Consider the following 26,089-nt stretch of genomic DNA (forward strand, 5'->3'; position numbering starts at 1 on the left):
GGTGGTCGGTGGTGTCAGGAGGGTTAACGCTCACCAGCTGCAGCCAGGACGATCGCGCAGCTCCCGTCTCCGCGGGGAGGGCCGGGCCGCGCTTCGCTCCAATGTAAATGGGACTTCAGCGAGCAGGTACTCGCGTCGAGGGGGTTATTTATGGAAACCTACGAAAGAGGACAGGGATGACCTGCGAGTTCGCGCGTTACGAGATGTCACGGGGCAGCCCCATCCAGGGGAACGTGGTTAGCTGGACACGTCACTGCGTTTCCCTATATTTTACTGTACCTGTCTCGGCTTGGGGTTGCAGGGCACCAGAGAAGGTGGGATCAGCTGCAGGCGAAGAGACAGAGAAAAGTAACGGTACCAGACCTGCTCAGAGCGTCACAACCGCAGGCGGCAGGTGAGGCACAGCGCATGCTAAAGGTTAGCCTAGGCTGGAAAACATTAGTGAGCCCTGCTGGACATCGCGTTCCCACTGCATGATCTGACACAGGGTGATAACGCATGGCCGTGAAGGAGGTCAGCCTGCTCCAAGGTGCAAGGTGCAAAGTCTAGACATACCCCACCCTGCCTTGTAATTCTGGTCCCGAAGAGATTCTGCCCCTGCCACTGATCCCAGTGTAGACACTGGTCCCCCCCCAGTCTGTGTCAGACAGCTCTGCTGGGGATTAGCTTCTGCTGCCTCAGATGTCATCCATCTCTCGCTGCCCTGGTGTCAGGAGGAGCACCGGCTTGCAAACGCCATGAGAACAAATACTTCAGTGCTAACATCTGAAATCTCTCACACAAAAGACGATGAACATAAGACTTGCCATACTGGGTCAGACCAAGGGTCCCATCAAGCCCAGTATCCTGCTTCCAATAGTGGCCAATCCAAGTCACAAGTACCTGGCAGGATCCCAATAATTTTCCTTGTTGCTTATCCCAAGAATAATAAGCAGTGGATTTCTGCAACTCCATCTTAATAATGGTTGATGGATTTCCTCTCTAGGAACTTATCCAAAGCTATTTTAAACGTACCTACACTAATGGCTTTCACCACATCCTCTGGCAACGAATTCTACAGCTTAATTATGCATTGAGTAAAAAATTATTTTCTTTTATTAGTTTTAAATGCATTACCTAGTAACTTCATCGTGTGCCCCTGGTGTTTGTACTTTTTGAAAGATTAAACAACTGATTCACGCTTACTCGTTCCATTCCACTCATTATTTTATAGACCTCTATCATATTCCCCCTCAGCCGTCTCTTCTCCAGGCTGAAGAGTCCTAACCTCTTTAGCCTTTCCTCATAGAGGAATCGTTCCATCCCCTTTATCATTTTGGTCGCCCTTCTCTGTACCTTTTCTAACTTTGCTATATCTTTTTGAGATACTATGACCAGAATTGCACACAGTACTCAAGATGAGGTTGCACCATGGAGCGATACAGAGGATTACAGAGACACGTGTCCTTCCTTCCTTCAATGCAGCGAGCATTCAGGAGGGAGAAGTTGAATGCCTTGCTCAGATTCCTAAAGAACCGATAGCTGGGTTAACTTTCAGAACTCATAACCTACAGTCTACGGAGGGTTGAGAATTGAGCAATTTTATTTATTTATTTTAAAAACTGGTAGACCACGCTATCAACACTTCTAGGCAGATAAATATTTACGTTCTTAAAATAAGCAAACCACCATAAAACAAAACACTACAAATAATCATAACATACAAATAATTTAAAAGAAAAAATAAGTATAATAAATAATGTTCTCTCTACTCCATTCCAGAGAAATTCAGTCAATACATTCATATTAAGCCCTAGTAAAAAAAAAAGATACGTTTTTAATGATTCAGTCCAAAGTTCAACCGGAAGGCGTTCCACCATATGGGTCCCATTACGCAAAAATGGTGATGCCTCAATTCCGCCAACCTAAAGTTTTTGAAGTTAGGAAACCTCTAATAGGTGTTGTGATGCTGACCTTAATGTCTGACCCGGTTGATAATTTTTTAGCCTCGAAAGTTGAGCCTTTAGGTGCCTTACCATGTAAAACCTTAAAACCCAACAATAATGCTTTGAACATCACCCTAAACCTAAGCGGTGACCAATGCAGGTCTCGCAGTGCTGGTGTCATGTGTGCCCTCAAAGTAACGCCAGTATCGACACGTGCTGCAGAATGCCGCACCCGCTGTAAAGCATGTAGAATATACTGCGGTAACCCCAAGTACAAAACATTACAACAGTCTATTGCTGTAACCACCAGTGCATGCGTTATTAGATGCAAATCTATAGCCGGCAAGAAAGGCTTCAACTGTCGTAACATTTTCAACTTAAATTAAGACACCTTTACTACATTCCTGACCGGAGGTAAAAAAGACACTGAAGAATCGAATATTACTTCTAGACTGTGTGCCTGATTCACAATCCGTATGTGCTCCCCTGCAAACAGTAATTTCTATCCTGTTATTCTAACGAGTCTGAATTTTAGCCCTCATCACTCTTCTGGACGGGTGCCCCTACAGGGGCGACATCTTCAGAGGGATCGGGACTCTGTATAGTACACACATTCACCTCAGACGTTCTTCTGCCATGCTGAATTCCTGGTATCATCCCTGCTCTTGCAGGTCATCGCAAGCCCAGAGGCAGTGCGCCACGTCCGGCTGTGCGGAAAAGCCAGCAACAGCTTCATCTTTATCCTGCCAATAGCAAATATCCCGGGCCCGATGGTTGCCCCACTCTATTATTGGTCCAGGCCTTAGGCCCACCCACGGTGAAATCATGCCACATCTTCTGAGTGGAGATTATTAAGTGGTGTTCAAGACAAAAGCCTGTGACATTCATGGGCCTACCCTAGATAGATGGCACCTCCTGCGATACTCTGCCTCCTGGGGCTGCCTTTGCACTGTTGCCTTACCATTTTTGACAGTGCTGCTCTTTCTGGGAATGGCCCTTGATTTCTAGCATAGCCAGGGCCATTTAATCCAATGGCCACAAAGGGCAGTCACCCAGGGATGCTGTATCGGAGTCTGTCTGGTCAGGGCACTGGATAATGACTGGAAGCGGGCGTTACATCTCACACAGGAAGGGTGGCGAGTTGGCATTATTTCCTAAATCGTTTATCATGAACAAATTTAGTTTATCGAATTGCATGCTATTTTCTTAAAAGCAAGACACACCGGTGTCTTAACGCAGCCCTGAATAACTTTGAATACTTTGTTCCTTATTTTTGACATTAACTCTGCCGTGCTGAGCACACGGATCCATCTTCCCACTGTCTGCCTGCATGGACTTGTACTTCTATTGATTTCCCAGGCATTCAGTGGGACAAGAAACAGGACTGGATCAGCCTGTTCGATTCACCTGGGGGTGAGGTGGCCACCCTACCTCATGCTCTTCACAGAGAGGGAGAGTGAGAGAAGGCAGTATGGGAAGAGATCTGACAGGAGGGCAGAGAGCGGGCTGGGACAATGGATACAGACCAAAATGATTCATCCAGTCTGCCTAGCAAGATTCTTTTGGGTTGTAAGGAGGGTAACTGCCTCTCTGTGCCGGTTACCCCCATGCCTTCTGTTAAGGGCAGTAACTGCCACTCTGTGCAGTTACCCCACGCCTTCTGTTAAGGGCAGTAACTGCTGCTCCATGCAGGTTACCCCCATGCCTTCTGTTAAGGGCAGTAACTGCCGCTCCATGCAGGTTACCCCCATGCCTTCTGTTAAGGGTAGTAACTGCCGTTCCATGCAGGTTACCCCCATGCCTTCTGTTAAGGGTAGTAACTGCCGTTCCATGCAGGTTACCCCCATGCCTTCTGTTAAGGGTAGTAACTGCCGCTCCGTGCAGGTTACCCCCATGCCTTCTGTTAAGGGCAGTAACTGCCACTCTGTGCAGTTACCCCACGCCTTCTGTTAAGGGCAATAACTGCCACTCTGTGCAGTTACCCCACGCCTTCTGTTAAGGGCAATAACTGCCACTCTGTGCAGTTACCCCACGCCTTCTGTTAAGGGCGGTAACTGCCGCTCCGTGCAGGTTACCCCCATGCCTTCTGTTAAGGGCGGTAACTGCCGCTCCGTGCAGGTTACCCCCATGCCTTCTGTTAAAGGCGGTAACTGCCGCTCCGTGCAGGTTACCCCCATGCCTTCTGTTAAGGGTGGTAACTGCCGCTCCGTGCAGGTTACCCCCATGCCTTCTGTTAAGGGTGGTAACTGCCGCTCCGTGCAGGTTACCCCCATGCCTTCTGTTAAGGGTAGTAACTGCCGCTCCGTGCAGGTTACCAACATGAAGAAAAGTTACCACAGGTTACCCCAGTGCTTCATTTCCATCCTGTAGCTATTAGGGATCTTCTATGTTTATCCCATGCCCTTTTGAACTCTGTCACTGTTTTTATCTTTACCACCTCGTCTGGGAGGGCATTCCAGGCATCCACCACCCTTTCTATGAAAAAATATTTCCTGACGTTGCTTCCCACGTCTACTACCCTGGAGTGCCTGCCGTGTCATGACTCCCAGCTCAACAGGAGTGTACTGAATGTACCTTTCAGATGTTTAGGTCTGTATCATATTCCCCCGCCTCTCCTCTCCTCTAGGCTGTGCATATTCAGCTCTTCAGGTTGCAAAAGACATTCCATATCTGCCTGGACTTGATCCCCTTTGAAATGGGCTCACTGGTCTCAGAATATGCTCGACAGTCACTCTCTCCAGGTTCCTCACCCACCCACGAGACCTCAGGGTGACAGAGGCAAGAGTTCAGAGCCAAAGCACAGCCCAAACCGTCAGCCCTGACACGTGAAAAAGCTACCACGGAGCTCTCCGAGTACAAGATCTCTCATCTGCCCCTATGTCGAGCTGCAGGGACCAGACGCCTGTCTCTGCCTTCAGCATCGCTTATTCCCTGTAACTTGGCCCGGAGAGAGCAGCATCTCTCTCTCTCTGCCTCTGCAGCAGCGAAGGGAAAATGTTTAGCGATTCCTTATTCTAGCTAAAAGGTTCCCGACGGCTCATGAAAACCAGATCCTCTGTACCTAAGATGTTTCACACGGAGAAGACCCAGTTCCACGCACGGCGGCAACTGGGCAGGCTCTCCTTCCAGCAAATGTGTACGAAGCCTGTAATTACGGCCCGAAAGAGGCGTGGTAAGCTTTGGTGAATCACCCGAGCCTTGAGTAATATGCCACATTAGAATTAAAGCAGATTAAAATCAGAGGCATGTCCCCCTTTTGGTAACCGAAGCTGCTATAGTCAGAGTATCTATCCTTTCATAATCTAAAAGGGTCTTTCAGAGATGGCCATGAATGGGCATAGGGTGGCTTTTCGGGCCGGCTCTGGATTCTGTGGATGAAAGGTTCAGCTCATGCCTTCACAACACTGGAATGAAAAGCGAAGGTGCGTGTCGTGGTGCAGAGGTGGCTGTGTTAAGTGCACGCAGCTGTGATAAGTGCCGGTGAAAGCCAGGAACAGCTGTGCAGAGCAAGCGGCAGCGGCCATGGTCGTTAATGCCGTCCGTCATCAGAAGCCACACACACACACAATGCGGGACCGAGAAACTCCATGCCAAACCTCTGGGCGCCGCGGCGGGCGCAGGATCAGGCTCTTGGGGCAGCGGAAACGAGACGAACAGCGCTGTCCGATCCATGAGAGAGCGAGAGAGAGAGACAAAAAAGACGAGAGATGACAACAAACATTTCAGACTCCATGCAGAAAGATAAAAGAACGAGAAGTCTGCAACTCAAAAGCCTCTCTTAAAAAAAAAAAAAAATCCTCCCGGCACCCCCAGTGCTGGAATTCTGTCACCTGACACAGAGAGGTGCCGGGAGCCCCGCAGGATTCGTGTCGGCTGCCCCCTGTCAGCAGGGATACCTGGTGCCATCCTCACCCTGGGCTGGGCGATGCATAATCTCCACCAAGGATGCTTCCCGAGCCACAGGCACAAACCCCGGGCCTGCCTGTCCTGCGGCAAGGGCGCCAGGCTTGCCACCGGATTTCTCTTTACTGACAGTCTGCCAGATTTTTACCGGCAATCCAATGTTTTTCACTGGCACACATTTTACTGAACTTACTATGCAGAGGTCACCCCGTTAAGCACCAAGACCTACTCCCCCCGACTCTCGAGTACTACAACCCTGCAGAGCCTGAGCCCATGGCGCTACAGACACAGATGTTTTTTTTTTACTCTGCCCATAGTTTTACTAAATCCGGAAAAAAAACAAAACTTGAAAAATGATAAAAGGTCGTGAAGTAAATAAACAATAATCAAAAATGACTTCACACTATGCATTTTATGTCACCCATATAAAGGAGGGAGAAAAAATGCAGAGAACCGACTGGTGAGCAAAACTCACCGTTCCAGTTTATCTGAGTTACAAGTTTCAAACACCTCCTCCTTTTATGATCTTTGTAACGCTTCCCAAAGCGCAAACACAGTAAAAAAAAAAAAGCAAAACTTATCTCCACAAGCGTGATCATTTTTAAAAGTCCAAAGGCTCAGATCTGCCATGGCCAGTGTTCTGCCTCTACGGCTGTGTCAGGGATCCTTAGGAGATGGGCATTCTCCTTGCACACAAATGTTCGTGGTGGCTACAGCCATCCTCCTGCATTTTGCAGACTTCTGATACTGTATGATATTTTTACTGACATGAAGCGACTGCTACAGACCTGTCTTTTTTTTTTTTTTTACTGACTGTCCGTAAATTTGCTGACAGTTGGCAACCCTGAAGAAGAGATTAAAAATAAAACCAAACAGCTGTCCTTGGGGATTCCTCTTCTCTGCACGGGGCGTGGCAGAAAGAGAGTGCTGGGAATCTGTCTGTCTCTTGCTATTAAGAGCTGGGGGCCTTAGGGCTGGTCCAGTTCAAGTGCAGGATCAGGTCCTCTTGCTCCCTGAGCCGGCTGAGGTCGGGGATGCCGGACTCACAGCCTCTGAGACTGAGGGTGGGGGAACCTCAGCCATGGCGACGTTTAGTGGCCAGACACAGGGTGCACGCTAGCCGGGTTGTGAGGGGAAGGTGCTGGTTTCTGAGCGCTGGCCAAGGACTGCCCCTGGGAAGGCTGGGCGGAGGATATAAGGAGAGAAGAAGCCCAGCTCACGGCACCAAAGCCCAACAGAGGCTGGTTCTGATTGAGCCGAAAGCCCGAAGGGACAGGAAGAAACTCCAGGTGAGGAATAAAAGGGCTGCTGCCTCCTGAGGATTCAGGGAGAGATCAGAAGTAAAACTTTGCATATTCCCAGAGGAGGAGGAGGCTGACGCTAAGTACAGCGGCTTCCTCCTCTGCATTACCTGACAAACAGAACATGCAGGGCAACTGCAGCTGAACTACAAGGAGATGAATTCAGAAGCGGACTTCACATTCACTTATATTTCTTTATTTAAAAGAATTTATTACCCGTGCCCTTCAGTGTTCGGGGCACGGGTAAGAAATATAAGACTATTACATGAGGAAATAAATTTAACAACAGTCCATGAGGCGTTCACCTTACAGCACTGAGAAGCTAAAAAAAAAAAAAGGCCGTAGACCCCACCCAAGTATTCTACTGGGTTTACTTTTAACATGTTGGACATAGAAAATAAATTTAGTAAAATATGCAATATTACCCTAATAACTTACAGGTGTCACACTGAGAAATGTAAAGCAGGAATACAGCACAGACAGCTGAGGAGAAGATCTTCATCAGAGCCCCAAGCAAACCTCATACTGATACATGTAAAGCAGGAATACAGCACAGACAGCTGAAGAGCAGATCTTTATCAGAGCCCCGTGCAGGTGTCACACTGATACACGCAAAGCATGAATACAGCACAGACAGCTGAAGAGCAGATCTTTATCAGAGCCCCGTGCAGGTGTCACACTGATACACGCAAAGCATGAATACAGCACAGACAGCTGAAGAGCAGATCTTTATCAGAGCCCCGTGCAGGTGTCACACTGATACACGCAAAGCATGAATACAGCACAGACAGCTGAAGAGCGGATCTTCATCAGAGCCCCAAGCAAACTTCACACTGATACATGTAAAGCAGGAATACAGCACAGACAGCTGAAGAGCAGAGATAGGGAATGGAATTTTTTTTTTAAGATCGAGGATGTAACCCTGAGAACCTGTGCACAACTTTCAAGCCCTCCAAAAATGGAAAACAAACAGAAAGAAACTGCATTAGAGAATAAAGCAAAGTGCTCAAATAACATCAAGCCGGAAAACAAGAAAGCGAGAATAGTGGCAACGTGACCTTCTGAATAAAGAGTGTTCTTTTAACGGCACCCATTGTCTGCCACGCAGCCCACGGCACAGATTGCAGGGAGCAGTTATTACAGACTGTAAAAGCGGCTCGGTACAAGGCTATTATCATCAGAAAGAGCAGCTCTAACCCCCTTATTACTGAATCACACGATACTTAACAGCTCTGCCAGGAAAGTCAGTGCTCCCCTGCATTTCCTCACTGCGTAGGAAGGTAACGCGCCACTCAGCGTCCCCTCGACCTGCTGGCACCGGGTTCTTTAAGGAAACGCCGTGGGCCGGCTCGCTGACTCGGGAGGCTGAGCGCAAGTGGAAGGGAGGACGTGAGGGTCCCATTCACGGCTCGGGCCGCCTGCTTCCCAGGTCAGTCAGGTGGGGTTCACAGACCCCCCCCGGCGGTGGGAGGTGACCTGGTCATCAAGCGAAGCCGACACCTACTGGCTGGGTTCAGGAGTGAGTGCTGGCTTGTAGCCCCCAGCAGAGGGCCGGTGAGTCAGATTCCGGCCCTGGTTCTGACTGAGCTGAAGGTCCAAAGGAGCAGGAGGAAACAGCTGGATCAAACCCCTTCCCCACACCGATTCTGCCACGGGGAGAGAAGTCCACAGGGGCACGTGCACGTTTCAAAGCCACGACATAAGCACACGCATGAGAGGCTCCTAATAGGCCTCAGAAATCCCCATCCACCAGAACAACAGACGTGTGCAAGGACATTCTGGAGGCTGATTCTCTACCCCATAATTCCAGCCCACTACTCCTCTGAATTCATATCCACACGGCTTCCTCACGTGACGGCAACACACTACTCTTGTGTGATGGTGAGGTTTGGGGGTTCTAATCACGCTAATCTCTCACATGATGGTAATGCTTGGAGTTCCACACACGCTACTCTCTCTCATGTGATAGTGATCTCAGAGGTTCTGCACATGCTAATCTCACATCTGACAGTGCCACCCGGGTTTCACACACACGCTAGTCTCTCGTGATGACAACACCTTGGGTTCCACACACGCTACTCTCTCTCATGTGATAGTGATCTCAGAGGTTCTGCACATGCTAACCTCACATCTGACAGTGCCACCTGGGTTTCACACACGCTACTCTCATGTGACGGTGATGGCTGGGGGTTCCACACAGGCTACTCTTGCATGATGATGAGATTTGGGGTTCTAAGCACGCTAATCTCTCACATGATGATAGTGCCTGGAGTTCCGCACTCGCTACTCTCTCTCACATGAGTGACCTCAGGTTTTCTGCACAAGTTAATCTCTCACAGTGCGGTGCCACCTGGCTTTCCACAAATGCTAATCTCTCATGTTTATTTATCATATTTCCCATACCGTCGTTAGGACGAGCCATCGCAACGGTTTACAAATTGTAAAACACACAGGGTAAAACATACAAGGTTAATAAGCGACCGAAACTTAAACTAACAAGAATAAAACAGCGATTATTGTAAAAAGATATGTGATGGCAATGCTTGGGCTTCCACAAATGCTACTCACGTAATGGGGATATTTAGGGTTCTAAACACACTAATCTCTCATACGACGACAACGCCAGGGGCTCCATACACGCTACTCTCTCATGTGATGGTGACACCAGGGGCTCTGCACATGCTTTCTCACATGCCAGCGACGTCAGAGATTCTGCACACACTATTCCCTCACGTGCCAGTGACGTCAGAGATTCTGCACACACCATTCCCTCACGTGCCAGTGACGTCAGAGATTCTGCACACACTATTCCCTCACGTGCCAGTGACGTCAGAGATTCTGCACACACTATTCCCTCACGTGACAGTGATGTCAGGGTTTCCGCACACACACTAGTCTCTCACTTAACGGCAACGCCAGGGGCTCCATACACGCTACTCTCTCATGTGATGGTGACACCGGGGGCTCTGCACATGCTTTCTCACATGACAGGGACGTCAGGGTCTCCACACACACTATTCCCTCACGTGACAGGGACGTCAGGGTTTCCGCACATACATTAGTCTCTCACGTGACAGTGACGTCAGGGTTTCCGCGCACACACTAGTCTCTCACATAACGGCAACGCCGCGGGTTCCACATGCGCTACTCTCTTAGGGACACGGATGCACATACCCGCAGCTGCTCTTCTGCCTTGCTGGACTGCTTACAGTCGGGATGCCAGACCGTAGACCCTGGAAAGAGACAGACAGTAATATGGCACTCTGTGGCCAAAAGCTCTTCATACAGTACCTGAGTGTAATCCTCTTTCTAGTGCTGAAAAGCGGAATATAAGAATCATATAAATAAAAAAATAAAAACTGTGATCCAAAGCTAGCAGGGCGGCTGTACACCGAAATAAAGCTTAACTAGTACAAACAAAAAAGCAAGCTGTGTTTGACTGAGTCTGTAAATCGGTGTCTTTACACTGTTATCAGTGCAGTGTGCACTCTCTTGCAAATTCAGCATCTTTATGGTTATCAGTGCAGTGTACACACTCTTGGTAAATCAGGATCTTTACTCTGTCATTAGTGCAGTGTGCACTCCCTTCCTAAATCAGCATCTTTACGCTGTCATCAGTGCAGTGTGCACTCCCTTCCTAAATCAGCATCTTTACGCTGTTATCAGTGCAGTATGCGGTCCCTTGGTAAATCAGCATCTTTACGCTGTTATCAGTGCAGTATGCGGTCCCTTGGTAAATCAGCATCTTTACGCTGTTATCAGTGCAGTATGCGCTCCTTTGGTATATCAGCCTCTTTTCAGTGCAACGTGTGCTCCTGTGGTAATTTAAGATGCAGTTGACAGCGCTCATAAAATGTTTATTTTTTTAAGTTTATAAACCAGTAGACATCGACTCTTCCATCTGCCCTTGGTCTGCTTTTGCGTTACGAAGCTTTCTGAAGTCTCGGGTTAGGGAATGTCAGCGGCAGCCGACGTGTCACTATCTGCTGACGTTTGACTAGGGCTGGAAGTGACAGGGACAGACTCGAGTAGGGGTCCTGGCCAAGCACGTTCCCCCCCTCCCCTGGACTTACTTTGAGCATTCGGAAAGAGAAGCTGGGAGTAGCAATCGCTCCTCATCCCCGGTGCGGAGAGAAGTGCCGACCGCAGAGCACAGGAAATCCTGCCCGACAGCGGCCGAGCAGGGAAGGAAAAGCAGGGAAGTCAGCGTTTACTCAGCGCGCCGGAGGACGTCCTCACCGTGTGCGCTGCGTCTGGCAGGGCGGCGAGAGCAGCAAACAGCAGGGGCCACTGCCAGCGGTAAACAGCACAGACAGGACAGCAGCCAACAGAAACCCCCAGCCCGAAGGGGAGGAGAGCGCGCGGCATCAGCGGCGACAGCCTGGCACGATGGGAAGGGCGCTATCTGAGGCTGTCACCCCCTGAAGGATCAAATCACCCCCCTTGTGTGTACTCTGTAGTAGGGACATGAGGAAAGAAAGGCAATTTCAACCTCGTGCAACCACCCCCCACCCCCACCCATCCAGTCAGCTCTTGGGCACGAGGGGGGGGGTGCTATTCCTGCCCTTCTGTGAGAGAGGGAGCTTCGGTTAACGGTCGTAGGAGGGGGGCCATTGTATTCTATGTTTGTAGAGGGGTTCACTGGGGTGTTGGGGGGGCCATTGTATTCTATGTTTGTAGAGGGGTTCACTGGGGTGTTGGGGGGTTATTGTATTCTATGTTTGTAGAGGGGTTCACTGGGGTGTTGGGGGGTTATTGTATTCTATGTTTGTAGAGGGGTTCACTGGGGTGTTGGGGGGTTATTGTATTCTATGTTTGTAGAGGGGTTCACTGGGGTGTTGGGGGGCCATTGTATTCTATGTTTGTAGAGGGGTTCACTGGGGTGTTGGGGGGCCATTGTATTCTATGTTTGTAGAGGGGTTCACTGGGGTGTTGGGGGGTTATTGTATTCTATGTTTGTAGAGGGGTTCACTGGGGTGTTGGGGGGTTATTGTATTCTATGTTTGTAGAGGGGTTCACTGGGGTGTTGGGGGGTTATTGTATTCTATGTTTGTAGAGGGGTTCACTGGGGTGTTGGGGGGGCCATTGTATTCTATGTTTGTAGAGGGGTTCACTGGGGTGTTGGGGGGCCATTGTATTCTATGTTTGTAGAGGGGTTCACTGGGGTGTTGGGGGGTTATTGTATTCTATGTTTGTAGAGGGGTTCACTGGGGTGTTGGGGGGCCATTGTATTCTATGTTTGTAGAGGGGTTCACTGGGGTGTTGGGGGGTTATTGTATTCTATGTTTGTAGAGGGGTTCACTGGGGTGTTGGGGGGCTATTGTATTCTATGTTTGTAGAGGGGTTCACTGGGGTGTTGGGGGGTTATTGTATTCTATGTTTGTAGAGGGGTTCACTGGGGTGTTGGGGGGCCATTGTATTCTATGTTTGTAGAGGGGTTCACTGGGGTGTTGGGGGGCCATTGTATTCTATGTTTGTAGAGGGGTTCACTGGGGGGGTTGGGGGGTTATTGTATTCTATGTTTGTAGAGGGGTTCACTGGGGTGTTGGGGGGTTATTGTATTCTATGTTTGTAGAGGGGTTCACTGGGGTGTTGGGGGGTTATTGTATTCTATGTTTGTAGAGGGGTTCACTGGGGTGTTGGGGGGGTTATTGTATTCTATGTTTGTAGAGGGGTTCACTGGGGTGTTGGGGGGTTATTGTATTCTATGTTTGTAGAGGGGTTCACTGGGGTGTTGGGGGGCCATTGTATTCTATGTTTGTAGAGGGGTTCACTGGGGTGTTGGGGGGTTATTGTATTCTATGTTTGTAGAGGGGTTCACTGGGGTGTTGGGGGGTTATTGTATTCTATGTTTGTAGAGGGGTTCACTGGGGGGTTGGGGGGTTATTGTATTCTATGTTTGTAGAGGGGTTCACTGGGGTGTTGGGGGGCCATTGTATTCTATGTTTGTAGAGGGGTTCACTGGGGTGTTGGGGGGTTATTGTATTCTATGTTTGTAGAGGGGTTCACTGGGGTGTTGGGGGGTTATTGTATTCTATGTTTGTAGAGGGGTTCACTGGGGTGTTGGGGGGCCATTGTATTCTATGTTTGTAGAGGGGTTCACTGGGGTGTTGGGGGGCCATTGTATTCTATGTTTGTAGAGGGGTTCACTGGGGTGTTGGGGGGTTATTGTATTCTATGTTTGTAGAGGGGTTCACTGGGGTGTTGGGGGGTTATTGTATTCTATGTTTGTAGAGGGGTTCACTGGGGTGTTGGGGGGCTATTGTATTCTATGTTTGTAGAGGGGTTCACTGGGGTGTTGGGGGGTTATTGTATTCTATGTTTGTAGAGGGGTTCACTGGGGTGTTGGGGGGCCATTGTATTCTATGTTTGTAGAGGGGTTCACTGGGGTGTTGGGGGGCTATTGTATTCTATGTTTGTAGAGGGGTTCACTGGGGTGTTGGGGGGTTATTGTATTCTATGTTTGTAGAGGGGTTCACTGGGGTGTTGGGGGGTTATTGTATTCTATGTTTGTAGAGGGGTTCACTGGGGTGTTGGGGGGCCATTGTATTCTATGTTTGTAGAGGGGTTCACTGGGGTGTTGGGGGGCTATTGTATTCTATGTTTGTAGAGGGGTTCACTGGGGTGTTGGGGGGTTATTGTATTCTATGTTTGTAGAGGGGTTCACTGGGGTGTTGGGGGGTTATTGTATTCTATGTTTGTAGAGGGGTTCACTGGGGTGTTGGGGGGCCATTGTATTCTATGTTTGTAGAGGGGTTCACTGGGGTGTTGGGGGGCCATTGTATTCTATGTTTGTAGAGGGGTTCACTGGGGTGTTGGGGGGCCATTGTATTCTATGTTTGTAGAGGGGTTCACTGGGGTGTTGGGGGGTTATTGTATTCTATGTTTGTAGAGGGGTTCACTGGGGTGTTGGGGGGCCATTGTATTCTATGTTTGTAGAGGGGTTCACTGCGGTGTTGGGGGGCCATTGTATTCTATGTTTGTAGAGGGGTTCACTGGGGTGTTGGGGGGTTATTGTATTCTATGTTTGTAGAGGGGTTCACTGGGGTGTTGGGGGGTTATTGTATTCTATGTTTGTAGAGGGGTTCACTGGGGTGTTGGGGGGTTATTGTATTCTATGTTTGTAGAGGGGTTCACTGGGGTGTTGGGGGGTTATTGTATTCTATGTTTGTAGAGGGGTTCACTGGGGTGTTGGGGGGTTATTGTATTCTATGTTTGTAGAGTGGTTCTCCGCTAGAATTTGGCCCCAGTCTATGACCCGGGACAGGATCGTGGGAGTGGAGCAAACCTTGTACAGGGGTGGTTTCCTCAAGAGGAAGAGGAGCGCAATGTCTCAGTGTGCAAGGGAAGGAGAGGACTCGTCTGTGCTGTGCTCCCCGTCCCTGCCTGTAAGGGTCCCCTCACAAGCCCTGGCTCCCTGCACCAGAAAGTGAGATTAGACCTCGCCACTCCACGTCCTGGCAGAGGGTTTGGATTTTGCTCTTGAGATTTTTTTCCCGGTTCCCTTTGTCCTACTCTGGGAAAGGCTGGGAAGAGAGAAAACCCACATTTTCCCATCTCACATCCGGTGGTATTTCTTCCTTTGGGTGAGGCTTTTGGAGATTTGAGTGTTTTTGTTCACCCTTCCTGCCCAAGAGGGAGGAAGAAACGGGAGAAGCTGCTGGAAACTTTTCCATCCGAAAGCCCCCAACTAGATCCGCAAAGGTTAACCGGGAACGAAGAGGAGATTCCCCCGTGGGAAGCGCGGAACATCTGCAACCTCTGGAAGGGGAGAAGCAGACTCGGCTAAGGGACCCCCCCCATTCCATACCGTGAGGATCCCCCCCCCCAGCACCTGCCACACGGAGAAAGCAGAACCGATCACGGACCTAACCGTGTACGGTGCCGGCTTATCAGGCGGGGAAACCCTTTGCGGCTGGGACGCCCGTCCAGCGTGTCCCGTCCACTCCCTTAGCGCCTACATCCATCCATCAACTACGCCCACCACTGTGACCCCCAACGCCTCGGGCCCTGGAGGTCTCCCCTCTCCTCCCTGGGACTGAGTGGGACCCTCGGCCTTTAAAGGGCAGACTCAGAGAGAGAGAGAGAAAAGGGGGCTGCAGAACTGTGATTTACTGAGTCGTTGCTTGCGGGGAGCGGGACAGAAATGTGGGTACCGGCGCCTCTTACTGGACCCTACTGGAAGAATAATCAAAGCCGCGGTGCCGACTGAGGTTTGCAGGGCGCCGAGGACCCCTTCGTGGCCTCGCAGGCTCACATCTTACCGACGGCTTTGGATAATTCTTCTGCAGGTCTAACGTGAAGGACTCTCAAAGTGCCAGGAGGGCCCTCTCCATCCCCTACCGTATCCTGGGGGGGGGGGGGGAAAGGCTTCACCCACCCGTCTGCTGGATAGAAAGCAATGAGAAGGGATGGTAGGGGGGGGTCTGCATGCTCTCCCCTCCCTCCCCCGGAGAGCTTACCTTGCAGGTACATCTCTTCGCCTTCTGTGAACATCTGATTGCACCTGCTGCATTGTGCACAGCTCGGGTGGTAATGTTTGTCTCCAGCCTAGAGGAAAGGAGAAGGCAGGGGCACAGGGTCAGCCAGCTTGCTCTGCTGTCACCTCCCTCCATTCCCTAAGGAAAGGACGCCACAGAAAGCAAGCACAACAAATTCCCAGATTAAAAAAACAGATGCAAAGTGAAGCTTTACCGGAGCCTTCTCTCACCAAAAACACAGATTATTCAGAGAATATCAGCTGTGCAGAAAAGGAGGAATGCGATGCTCTTAGCAGCTGCTGCAAGCAGAGTCTCTTATGCGATAAGAGAAGCTGCCTCACATTGATGGGGCACGAGGACTGCAAAGCTTAAGTAACTGTGTGTCCTCTGCAGCCCCGGATAAATGGCAGGGTGTAGCCAAGAGCCATCTCTCACAGGATCTGCTCTCAATTACATAGTCAAGGGCTGAAACCTAATTTAATCACTCAAAACTGCTACTGGGCGCATCCCTTCCCTGTCACCGTGACTCTCTGAGGTACAGACTCTGCGGTGCCATCCCCTCTGTGGCGCATCCTTTCCCTGTCACCTCACTGTGGTACAGAGTCTGAGGTGCCATCACCTCTGTGGTGTGTCCTTTCCCTGTCATCGAGTCTCTCTGAGGTACAGACTCTGCGGTGCCATCCCCTCTGTGGTGCATCCTTTCCCTGTCACCAAGTCTCTCTGAGGTACAGACTCTGCAGTGTCACCACCTCTGTGGCGCATCCTTTCCCTGTCATCGAGTCTCTCTGAGGTACGGACTCTGCGGTGCCATCACCTCTGTGGCGCATCCTTTCCCTGTCATCGAGTCTCTCTGAGGTACAGACTCTGCGGTGCCATCCCCTCTGTGGTGCATCCTTTCCCTGTCACCAAGTCTCTCTGAGGTACAGACTCTGCAGTGTCACCACCTCTGTGGCGCATCCTTTCCCTGTCATCGAGTCTCTCTGAGGTACGGACTCTGCGGTGCCATCACCTCTGTGGCGCATCCTTTCCCTGTCATCGAGTCTCTCTGAGGTACAGACTCTGCGGTGCCACCACCTCTGTGGCGCATCCTTTCCCTGTCACCGTGTCTCTCTGAGGTACAGACTCTGCGGTGCCACCACCTCTGTGGCGCATCCTTTCCCTGTCACCAAGTCTCTCTGAGGTACAGACTCTGCAGTGTCACCACCTCTGTGGCGCATCCTTTCCCTGTCATCGAGTCTCTCTGAGGTACGGACTCTGCGGTGCCACCACCTCTGTGGCGCATCCTTTCCCTGTCATCGAGTCTCTCTGAGGTACGGACTCTGCGGTGCCACCACCTCTGTGGCGCATCCTTTCCCTGTCATCGAGTCTCTCTGAGGTACAGACTCTGCGGTGCCACCACCTCTGTGGCGCATCCTTTCCCTGTCACCGTCTCTCTGAGGTACAGACTCTGCGGTGCCACCACCTCTGTGGCGCATCCTTTCCCTGTCATCGAGTCTCTCTGAGGTACGGACTCTGCGGTGCCATCACCTCTGTGGCGCATCCTTTCCCTGTCATCGAGTCTCTCTGAGGTACAGACTCTGCGGTGCCACCACCTCTGTGGCGCATCCTTTCCCTGTCATCGAGTCTCTCTGAGGTACAGACTCTGCGGTGCCACCACCTCTGTGGCGCATCCTTTCCCTGTCATCGAGTCTCTCTGAGGTACGGACTCTGCGGTGCCATCACCTCTGTGGCGCATCCTTTCCCTGTCATCGAGTCTCTCTGAGGTACAGACTCTGCGGTGCCACCACCTCTGTGGCGCATCCTTTCCCTGTCATCGAGTCTCTCTGAGGTACAGACTCTGCGGTGCCATCACCTCTGTGGCGCATCCTTTCCCTGTCATCGAGTCTCTCTGAGGTACGGACTCTGCGGTGCCACCACCTCTGTGGCGCATCCTTTCCCTGTCACCGTGTCTCTCTGAGGTACGGACTCTGCGGTGCCACCACCTCTGTGGCGCATCCTTTCCCTGTCATCGAGTCTCTCTGAGGTACAGACTCTGCGGTGCCACCACCTCCCTCTGTGGCGCATCCTTTCCCTGTCATCGAGTCTCTCTGAGGTACAGACTCTGCGGTGCCACCACCTCTGTGGCGCATCCTTTCCCTGTCACTGTGACTCTCTGTGGTACAGACTCTGCGGTGCCACCACCTCTGTGGCACATCCTTTCCCTGTCACTGTGTCTCTCTGAGGTATGGACTCCGCGGTGTCACCACCTCCCTCTGTGGTATGTCCTTGCCCTACCATCACCCCCCTCCATAGAACATCCTTTCCCTGCCAACCCCTCCTTCTGTGGCACATCCTCTCTGCCAACATCTCCCTCTTTCCCTGCCGTGGCCTCTCTCTATGGCCTCCCCTATGCATTTTCCTTACAGATATAACAGCACGGTTGCCATCTTAATCTACTCAAATGCACCAAAATCTTTTGTGCCGACTTGCTGAAGGGAGTGCAGCTCCCAAACATTAGTCAAGAGATGGATTAAATGCATGCACCTTCTATCTGTTTTGTGTATTGACCTGTATTTCCCCCATAGGATACAAACATCTGAGAACACCCTTAGTAACCTGGCCCCCTTCCGTGGTACAGGTATTACCTCCTCCTAAAGGGAGGAGAGCGCCTTCCCTGAGACAGACATCGCAGAATATTGGGCAGGTGGGATCACACTGGGTGCTGGCACTGTACGTGTCAGAAATAAGAGTTATGAAGGTGAAAAGCTGCCGTTCAGCCTCTGGGACAATTCAGCCTTTCCTGTTGTCGCTCTGCAGGAACCACCCAGGAGGAATAAATGGCTGGACCGGAAGGTTTGCTGAATGTGAACACCTCTGCTGACACTGAGGGAAAGAGTTTTTAATCGCCTGCCACACAATATCAGGGCACGACGAGAAGCAGAGTCTGTACAAAATTATGCACCTGGAAGCTAATTTTAATCAGCTCCCTACATATCCACTGCTGTGGGACGGGACCGGGGCTGGTGGAGCTGGAGAGGCCTCAGTTGGCCATGACCAGGCCTCCATGTCGCATCTACAGCCCACCACTGGCTTCTCATGTTAAGCTGCCATAAGTTTTCGGCATCCAATGAAGAACACCATCAGACTGGCACACGAAGGTCTCCGAGATCCGGGGGCCCATAGTTAAAACGCCTGTGAAAGTCTACCTTGCCAGGTTATCAGTCCTTTGCATCTCCTTCAAGGATGCAGCCAACATGGCCACCACCAGCCTAATGTCCCCCGTTCCTGTATCTTTTTCATTCTTGTTACCCGGTTCTGACTCCAAACTTTAAGTTATAGTCATTGGGTGACGATGATTTTGGGTGCCTGCTGACCAGTCAGCCACTTCAAAAGGCTGAGTCACAAGTATCATGAGCATTTTCAAAATTCACAGGCCAGCTGTGCTGCTCTCATAGTGTCCGAGCACAGTGCAGCCTGACTGCTGGTCTTAAAAATACATGCACGCAGGGTGCTACTGCCAGGATGCCTCTTCTGTCTGACAGCCGTCTGTTCAGCTTAGAGAAGACATGGCTGAGGGGGGATATGATAGAGGTCTTTAAGATCATGAGAGGTCTTGAAGGAGTAGATGTGAATCGGTTATTTACACTTTCAGATAATAGAAGGACTAGGGGGGCATTCCATGAAGTTAGCAAGTAGCACATTTAAGACTAATCGGAGAAAATTCTTTTTCTCTCAACGTACAATTAAGCTTTGGAATTTGTAGCCAGAGGATTTGGTTAGTGCAGTTAGTGTAGCTGGGTTTAAAAAAGGTTTGGAGGAGAAGTCCATTAACTGCTATTAATCAAGCTGACTTAGGTAATAGCCACTGCTATTAATTGCATCAGTAGCATGGGATCTTCTTAGTTTTTGGGTAATTGCCAGGTTCTTATGGCCTGGATTGGCCTCTGTTGGAAACAGGATGCTGGGCTAGATGGACCCTTGGTCTGACCCAGCATGGCAATTTCTTATGTTCTTGTCTCTGCTCTGAATTTTACCTCAATCTGCAAGGTAAGCCCCCTTGCCTGCCTTCCCCCTAGCTGTTCCGGCGCATCGCAGCCTGTGGGGCCTGTCCAAGTTGATCCTTCCTTCTCGAGTCCTGCTATGCCCACTCATAGTGCTTAGCAAGCTCTGTGAATGAAGCTTCTGATCCATCCTTCCATAGCTCACTGTGCAAACATGTGCGAGTCGCTTAGCATTTCATTTACTAAATATTTTTATCATTCTGAAGGTTCCATTTTCCACCACTGTCCAGCCAGCAAGGTTAGTTCAATAAACTTATCCAGCTAACTGTGGAGGGATATTCAGTGGGGCAGCCACACTAGTGAATATGCCCGACTATCTATTTCAGTGAAAAGTAAACAAATGCAGATGATAACCTATGATACATAATGCACTCTTTTACGCATCACACGTTAATACAAGAACAGCAATGACAAATTTATATAAGCCTCAGACCCCCCAACCCCCTCCTTTTGCTGAAAAAGCAGACAACATTCAAAAATAAGACGCAAGATCTAATCATCTAAATCATTTAAAATTTGACTGCGCGCCCTGTGAGGCAACGACATTATGTACGGCATCCATAGCGACAAATTCCTCTCCATTTTTCAAGAAACAGACTATTTGCTGGAACAAGTTTCCATGTTTAGTAGAGTGAGAATAGTGTTGTACCAATGGGTAACTGAGGGCTCCTCGGATTGTCTCCAAACACGCAAGACAGCTGTGGCTGCTAAGATAAGACTTTGTTGATCCAAAGCTTATGCTTCAATGTACCTGAGAAAGACACCAGAAATATCCCAAACAATGCTATTTGCGATGAGAATGGAATAGGAAGGTCCAGCACCCGAGCAGCAAAATAAAAATACTTTTTCCAAAAATGCTGGACTAGGCTGCAACTCCCAAGAGAATGTCCCAAATCAGCCGCCACCTCCTTGCATTTTATACATAAATCAGAATTCATAATCTTAGCCATGCATGCTTGATCGTTGAGGCAAACAGATCCGATAAAATATTTTATATCGAGTTTCTCTCATCAGAACATTACAAGTAATTTTGGGAATAATTGAAAAGAAGCAATGAAAGTCAAGAGTGGAAATTGAATCTGTAATTCATGTTGTCATTTGGTCCAGGCCATATCCAAAGGCCAAGTTTTATATTGAATTTCCAGGGTCTTGTAGAAGAAAGAAACAGAATGACGTTTGGGATCTTCCAGGTCAGACCACTCTAAAAGAAACTGCCATTTCGGGTCCAGTAAATCCTTGACCTTGAGAGTTTGAAGTTAGTGTCGCACTTGTTAGTAAAAAAAAAAATCTGTTGAAGGCAAGTTATATCTTGTACATACATCAGAGAAAGATAATATGGATCCATTAGTAGTAAACAACTGAGTCAGGCATATCAACCCCTTCAATTCCCACTTTTGAAAATATGACATACCCAATCCCGGAGAAAATTTCCCGTTACCCCGAACAGGTAGAAAAGGAGATATACAAGAGGGCAAGGAAGCTCTCAAGGTTTACAGTCTCGAGGTCTGGCGAAGAGAGGATATAAGTAACATAGACTGTACCCATTGAGAAACAGATGGATATTTAGCCTGGAGTATGTATCTCAGAGACAAAGGAGAGACCAATTGTGCTTCCAAAACAGTATCAGAATAAAACATGGTATTCATGAGTTAGTCTACTAAATACCTTAAATTAATTGCGTGGCTATAAATCCGCAAATCAGGCAACCCAAAGCCTACCTTGGAAATGAGTTTCATCAACACCTTCAGAGCCACTCGAGGTCTCTTGCTCCTCCAAAGAAAACGACTAAGTACTTCATGAAATTTTTTGAGGAATGAACTATGTAGAGAGATTGGAAGAACACCCAGTACATAAAGCCAACGCGGAAGCACAGTCATTTTAATTAAATGAATGCACCCAGTTAGAGACAAGGGTAAACTCATGCCTCGCTCTTCTCCTGCAGTTTTGAAATATTTATTGAATATAAAGCAAAAATATCTCTAGTAAGCCATACTCCTAGATATCTGAATTGGGTCCCCGCCCATTTCAAGGGAAATTCCCCCCCCCCCCCCCACTCTACAAAGTTCCAAGTGCCATTCGCCATGGCCTCCGATTTGTTCAAGTTCAATGTGAAACTGGCCAAAGGCCTATATGCTCCAGTGATATGTATTAGCAAATCGTCAGCAAATGCTGCCACCTTGAAAGAAGTACTCCCAAATTTTATCCCACGTATGTCAACAGAGGAATTCAGAATCCACAAAAGAGGATCCAAAGAAAGAACAAAAGTAATGGGGACAAGGGGAACCCTTGATGAGTTCCCTTAGACCGTATAAAATCCCTAAAAAATTCCCATTTAACCAACATTGCTACCTGTGGGTTCGTATAAAGCATGGTAAGAAAAGAAATAAACTGGACGTGGAGACCATATCCCTTGAAGGCCTCAAATAAAAACACCCAATTTACCCTATCAAATGCCTTATCGGCATCGAAACTAACCAAAAAGAATTCAACTGTTTTCTGAGAGAGAAATCCAGGGAGGCCAGGACCCTTCGAACATTTTCAACTGCCTGTCGTCTCTTAACAAACCCCACTTGCACGGGCGAGATTAATTTAGGCAGGATAGAGGACAAACAATCCATCATGATATTAGCTAATAGTTTTATATCACAGTTTAAAAGTGAAATAGGTCAATAAGAACTAGGCAGAGTAGGGTCTCGTCCCGGTTTAGGAAGTACCACTATAGTAGCTTTATTAGCCTGCCAATCAGAACACTTACGAGCTGACAGGGTCAGGCGAGAAAAACCTGGTCAGGCAGAATCTTTTCAAATTCATTAGACTAGCCATCTGGGCCAGGAGATTTACATAAAGCAGAGGATTTAATGGTCATGACCAATTCTGAAAGCTGAATCGGGGCATTTAGATATTGCAAATCCTTATCCGTGACTAACTTTAGCGCTGCTCTATAGCATGACCAGGATTAGCCACATAAGTTATCCCGCTGACTCTGAGTATAGGAGTTAGCTCAATAACGTATCTGCCCCAGAAGGCCCCCTACATTATCCAGCTAAAAACTTTATCCAGATAGGTGGCAGAAATATTCAAAAGCTGGCATTTAGCCAGCATAGCATAGATCTTGCATAGCATGGCTACAATAACGGTAGTGCAAAAACATTTTTAATTATTATAGCAGGTCCCATGGGATTATGAGTCATTACTAAAGATGTTTTGCTTACTGAACTCCCCTGGAAGGAAGTGCAATTTAAGGAAAGGTCACAATATCAGAAAGTTCCTTACTCTCAAGCTCCACTGCAGTTGCACACCAGCGGGGTTTACTGGTTAGCTATTCAGTCAGCCAGCAGCAAAACGCCTCCGACGCTGCTATAGTCCATATTAGTAATGTGTGTGTGGGAAAGCGTCTGGCTGAGGTCTCTCCTGGTTTCTCTTTCCTATATTCCTCCCTCCATCATGCTTGCCGGCTTTCTCTCTCAGAGCAGAGCCATTCAGGAGCCGGCTGAGCTCTTCCTCTGGCAGAGGTCAGGGCAAAGCTCATTTGCTATTTGCAGCCAAACAGGGTAACTAACATTATATTTCTGGTCTGATTCTAGAGGACATAAGGGCTTAATTCACCCTCATTTTATACTCGGAAAACTTTCTCATGGCTCAGCTCGGTCCTGGACTGGATTTTGATTTTGAGCCTGCCATTCAAAGGCAGCTGACGGCGTCATTAGAATTCAGGTAGCACAGGTTCCTGCCTCAAAGGGCTGACAATCTCTCTCTCTTTTTTTTTTTTTAATCTATTCAGATTTATGATTCGCCCCCCTCCCTAAAGGCCCAAGGTGAGTCATAGTAGCTTCCTGAGGTAATGGGGGGGAGGGGGGAAGTGACTTTCCCCAAGGTCACAAAGAGTGCCGGCTGAGTTCTGACCTGTGCTGGACCCAGGACCAGCGCAAAGGGTGGCCAGTGCTGTGGGGGAGGGGGCTTGCTCCTTCGCTGTTTCCTCTGCTTCCACCGGCCCCCCTAAGGTTAAGCCTGATGTGGCTGAGTTAATTGTCACAATTTGGAGCAGAGGAATAGCCTCATGGTTAGAGCTGGGGGCTAGAAACCAGGGAACCCAGCGCTCAGATCCCACTGCTGCCCCTTGTGACCTCGGGCAAATCGCGTCACCCTCCATGGCTTCAGGTGCAAACTTGGGTCCTGATTCATCGAGGCCTTTTTCCCCCGTAAAGACAGAACGGGAAAGGCCCCTCCGTGCGCCCTCCGGGGATAGGGAAAACATCCACAGTACCCGAACGTAATCCGTGCCGAAAAGCAGAATGCAAATGAAACGAGTAATAATTCCACAGGAGGCTTCCATGACAGCGGCAATGTTACTGACCCTCTCCCCCCAGAGCAAGTCAGGGAGCCCTCCTCAGCAGCACCCCAAAAAGGTAAAAGCATGGCCGAGAGAGACCTCGAGCTGCTGTGCAGAGAGCTGGCCCTGCCAGATCATTTCTTTCTTTGCAAACATTTGATTTTCAGCTTTTTTTTTTGTCTCGGAGCAGATTACATTCAATTAAAGGGGCTAACGGTACAAATGGCAGATGCACGAGCTGCGGCACCCGACGGCCACCAACGAGGCCATATTTTTTGTTCTTTCCTAATGCGCAGCACGCGGGAGAGCCTGGCGGAGCTGCCATGGCCTTCGGATTTATTTTCTGGTTCCGGGTGGCGGAGCCTGGCTCCAGGTCTGGGGAGCGTGGCAGCTGAAGGCCCTCGGCCTGGTGCAGTTCAGCTCTGAGGCAGCAGAAGGTGGAGAGGAAGGAAGGGGCACCCCCCCTGCGAGGATTGGAGTTCTCTGGCGAGGGTGTGGTGAGGGGGTGGCAGGAAGGGTGAGACGCCCCAGGGCCCGGCCGTCACAACATCGCACCTGCACAGCGGCCTCCACTGATGTTTTAATACCGAACCTGTTCACTGGCCGAAATGTTGCTGAAGCGCAGCTAAAAAAGGCTTGCGGCATGCAGGCTGGCTCCAAAATACCCTTCTGCCTTAATGAAGTGAAAAATAAGCTCCTTGCTTAGAATATCTTTCCCCTGATTCTTACAGGAAGTCTTCGGTTTGTGCTCCTAAAGAGATGTTTTAAGGGGGAGCTGCTCCCTGCTGCCTCCCCCCCCCCGGGAGCGCTGGCAGGATTTGCATCGGTGCTCAGTAAGGGGAAACGGGAAGTCTGTTGCCAGAGACTCCCGATCGACACGTGCGCCCCGCCGATCAAAAGAACAGGTGCTCCTTCCAGGAAACGCGTCCCTGTTCCTTCTGAAAACAGGAAAGCTGGGCCAGCCGGGCCACCGGCGAGCGCTTTTTTTTATTAAGCAGCGCAATGCCGACGCCAGGACGAGCACAGAGCGCATTCTGCCTTACAAGTGACACTTTGCAGGTCTGGCCAGCAGTTACCAAGCCACGCAGAGCGAGAAGCCTGACAGAGAGAGAGAGAGAGAGCGCTCTCCAGCTGTGCACGAGCATCAATCTCTCTGCTTATGAAAGCCCGGGTCCCACCAGCTGCGCCTTTTCTCCAATAAATCAGAACGACTCCATCCACCCTGCTAGGCTCGGCGCTTAGTAATTCTTAAGATCTGACATCTGAAGCCCGAGATAATCAAAGCCCTCCTTCAAAACGATTTAATTTTACAAACCCCCGGAGGAGACTGCTTACGAGGCACGGGTTAGGAGCCACAGTCAGTTCCTCAGTTTTGACGAAACGCAACTCTGTCCCTTACATCTCCTTTACTCGTGTTTCAGTCGGGTGCATAAGCAGACTTTGCCGGGTCTCGAGCACCTTAGCACCCCTCTTTCGGAAAATTAAACAACTGCACCCCAAAACAGAGCCGGATTGACGATTTCAGAACCCACAGACAGAGAGCGCCATGGCAGCGCTCCGTGAACCTGTGCCAGCCTACGGCCCTGAAGCAAACAGAAGCAGGGTCCTCTTTGCCCTGCGTATTTAACTCCTTGCATGCTTTATTATGAATATATTTTTTACTGTAAACCACCCTGATTTGCATGAGAAAAGCTGTATGTTAAAACAATAAACTAACGGTGGCCTGGATATTTGGCGCCTTCAAATTTTGGCCCCATAGGCAGCTGTCTGTGTTGCCTGTGCCTAAAATCCAGGCCTGCCCCCGGGCCCTGATACAGGACAGGGACTGCTGACATCCCTCTCCGAGTCAGTAACAGAGCAAACCACGACCTCTTCAGTGGCTTGTGCTACTGAGCCAGACATTTCCCACAACGCCAGTCTTCCTCCTCCTGCAAAATATTCCTCCTAACATGGCTGCCTGAGCACTGCAGATACTGAGCAAACTCCTTCCCTGCGTCCAGCGAGGGGTAATGTGTGTGTTGCGTTGAGCACCCCCGGGTTATTTTGAAAAGTTGGCTTCCATGCCCCCCAACAATTATCTGTGAGCAGTGCTCCCCTCCCGCCAGCAGGG

At 49.6% G+C, this 26,089-nt stretch overlaps 1 protein-coding gene across 1 annotated transcript in view; it reads right to left on the minus strand.

Moving 5' to 3' along the window:
• The window catches only part of ABLIM1 (actin binding LIM protein 1), a 364,303-nt gene that overhangs the window by 59,074 nt on the left and 279,140 nt on the right, over positions 1-26,089 (minus strand). The window contains 4 exon segments of the mRNA XM_029610466.1: positions 280-324; positions 5,522-5,584; positions 10,304-10,362; positions 15,592-15,679. Coding sequence (XP_029466326.1) covers positions 280-324; positions 5,522-5,584; positions 10,304-10,362; positions 15,592-15,679 — 255 coding nt within the window.

The sequence above is a fragment of the Rhinatrema bivittatum genome, chromosome 7 (genome assembly GCF_901001135.1).
Source record: "Rhinatrema bivittatum chromosome 7, aRhiBiv1.1, whole genome shotgun sequence".
Classification (NCBI taxonomy): Eukaryota; Metazoa; Chordata; class Amphibia; order Gymnophiona; family Rhinatrematidae; genus Rhinatrema; species Rhinatrema bivittatum.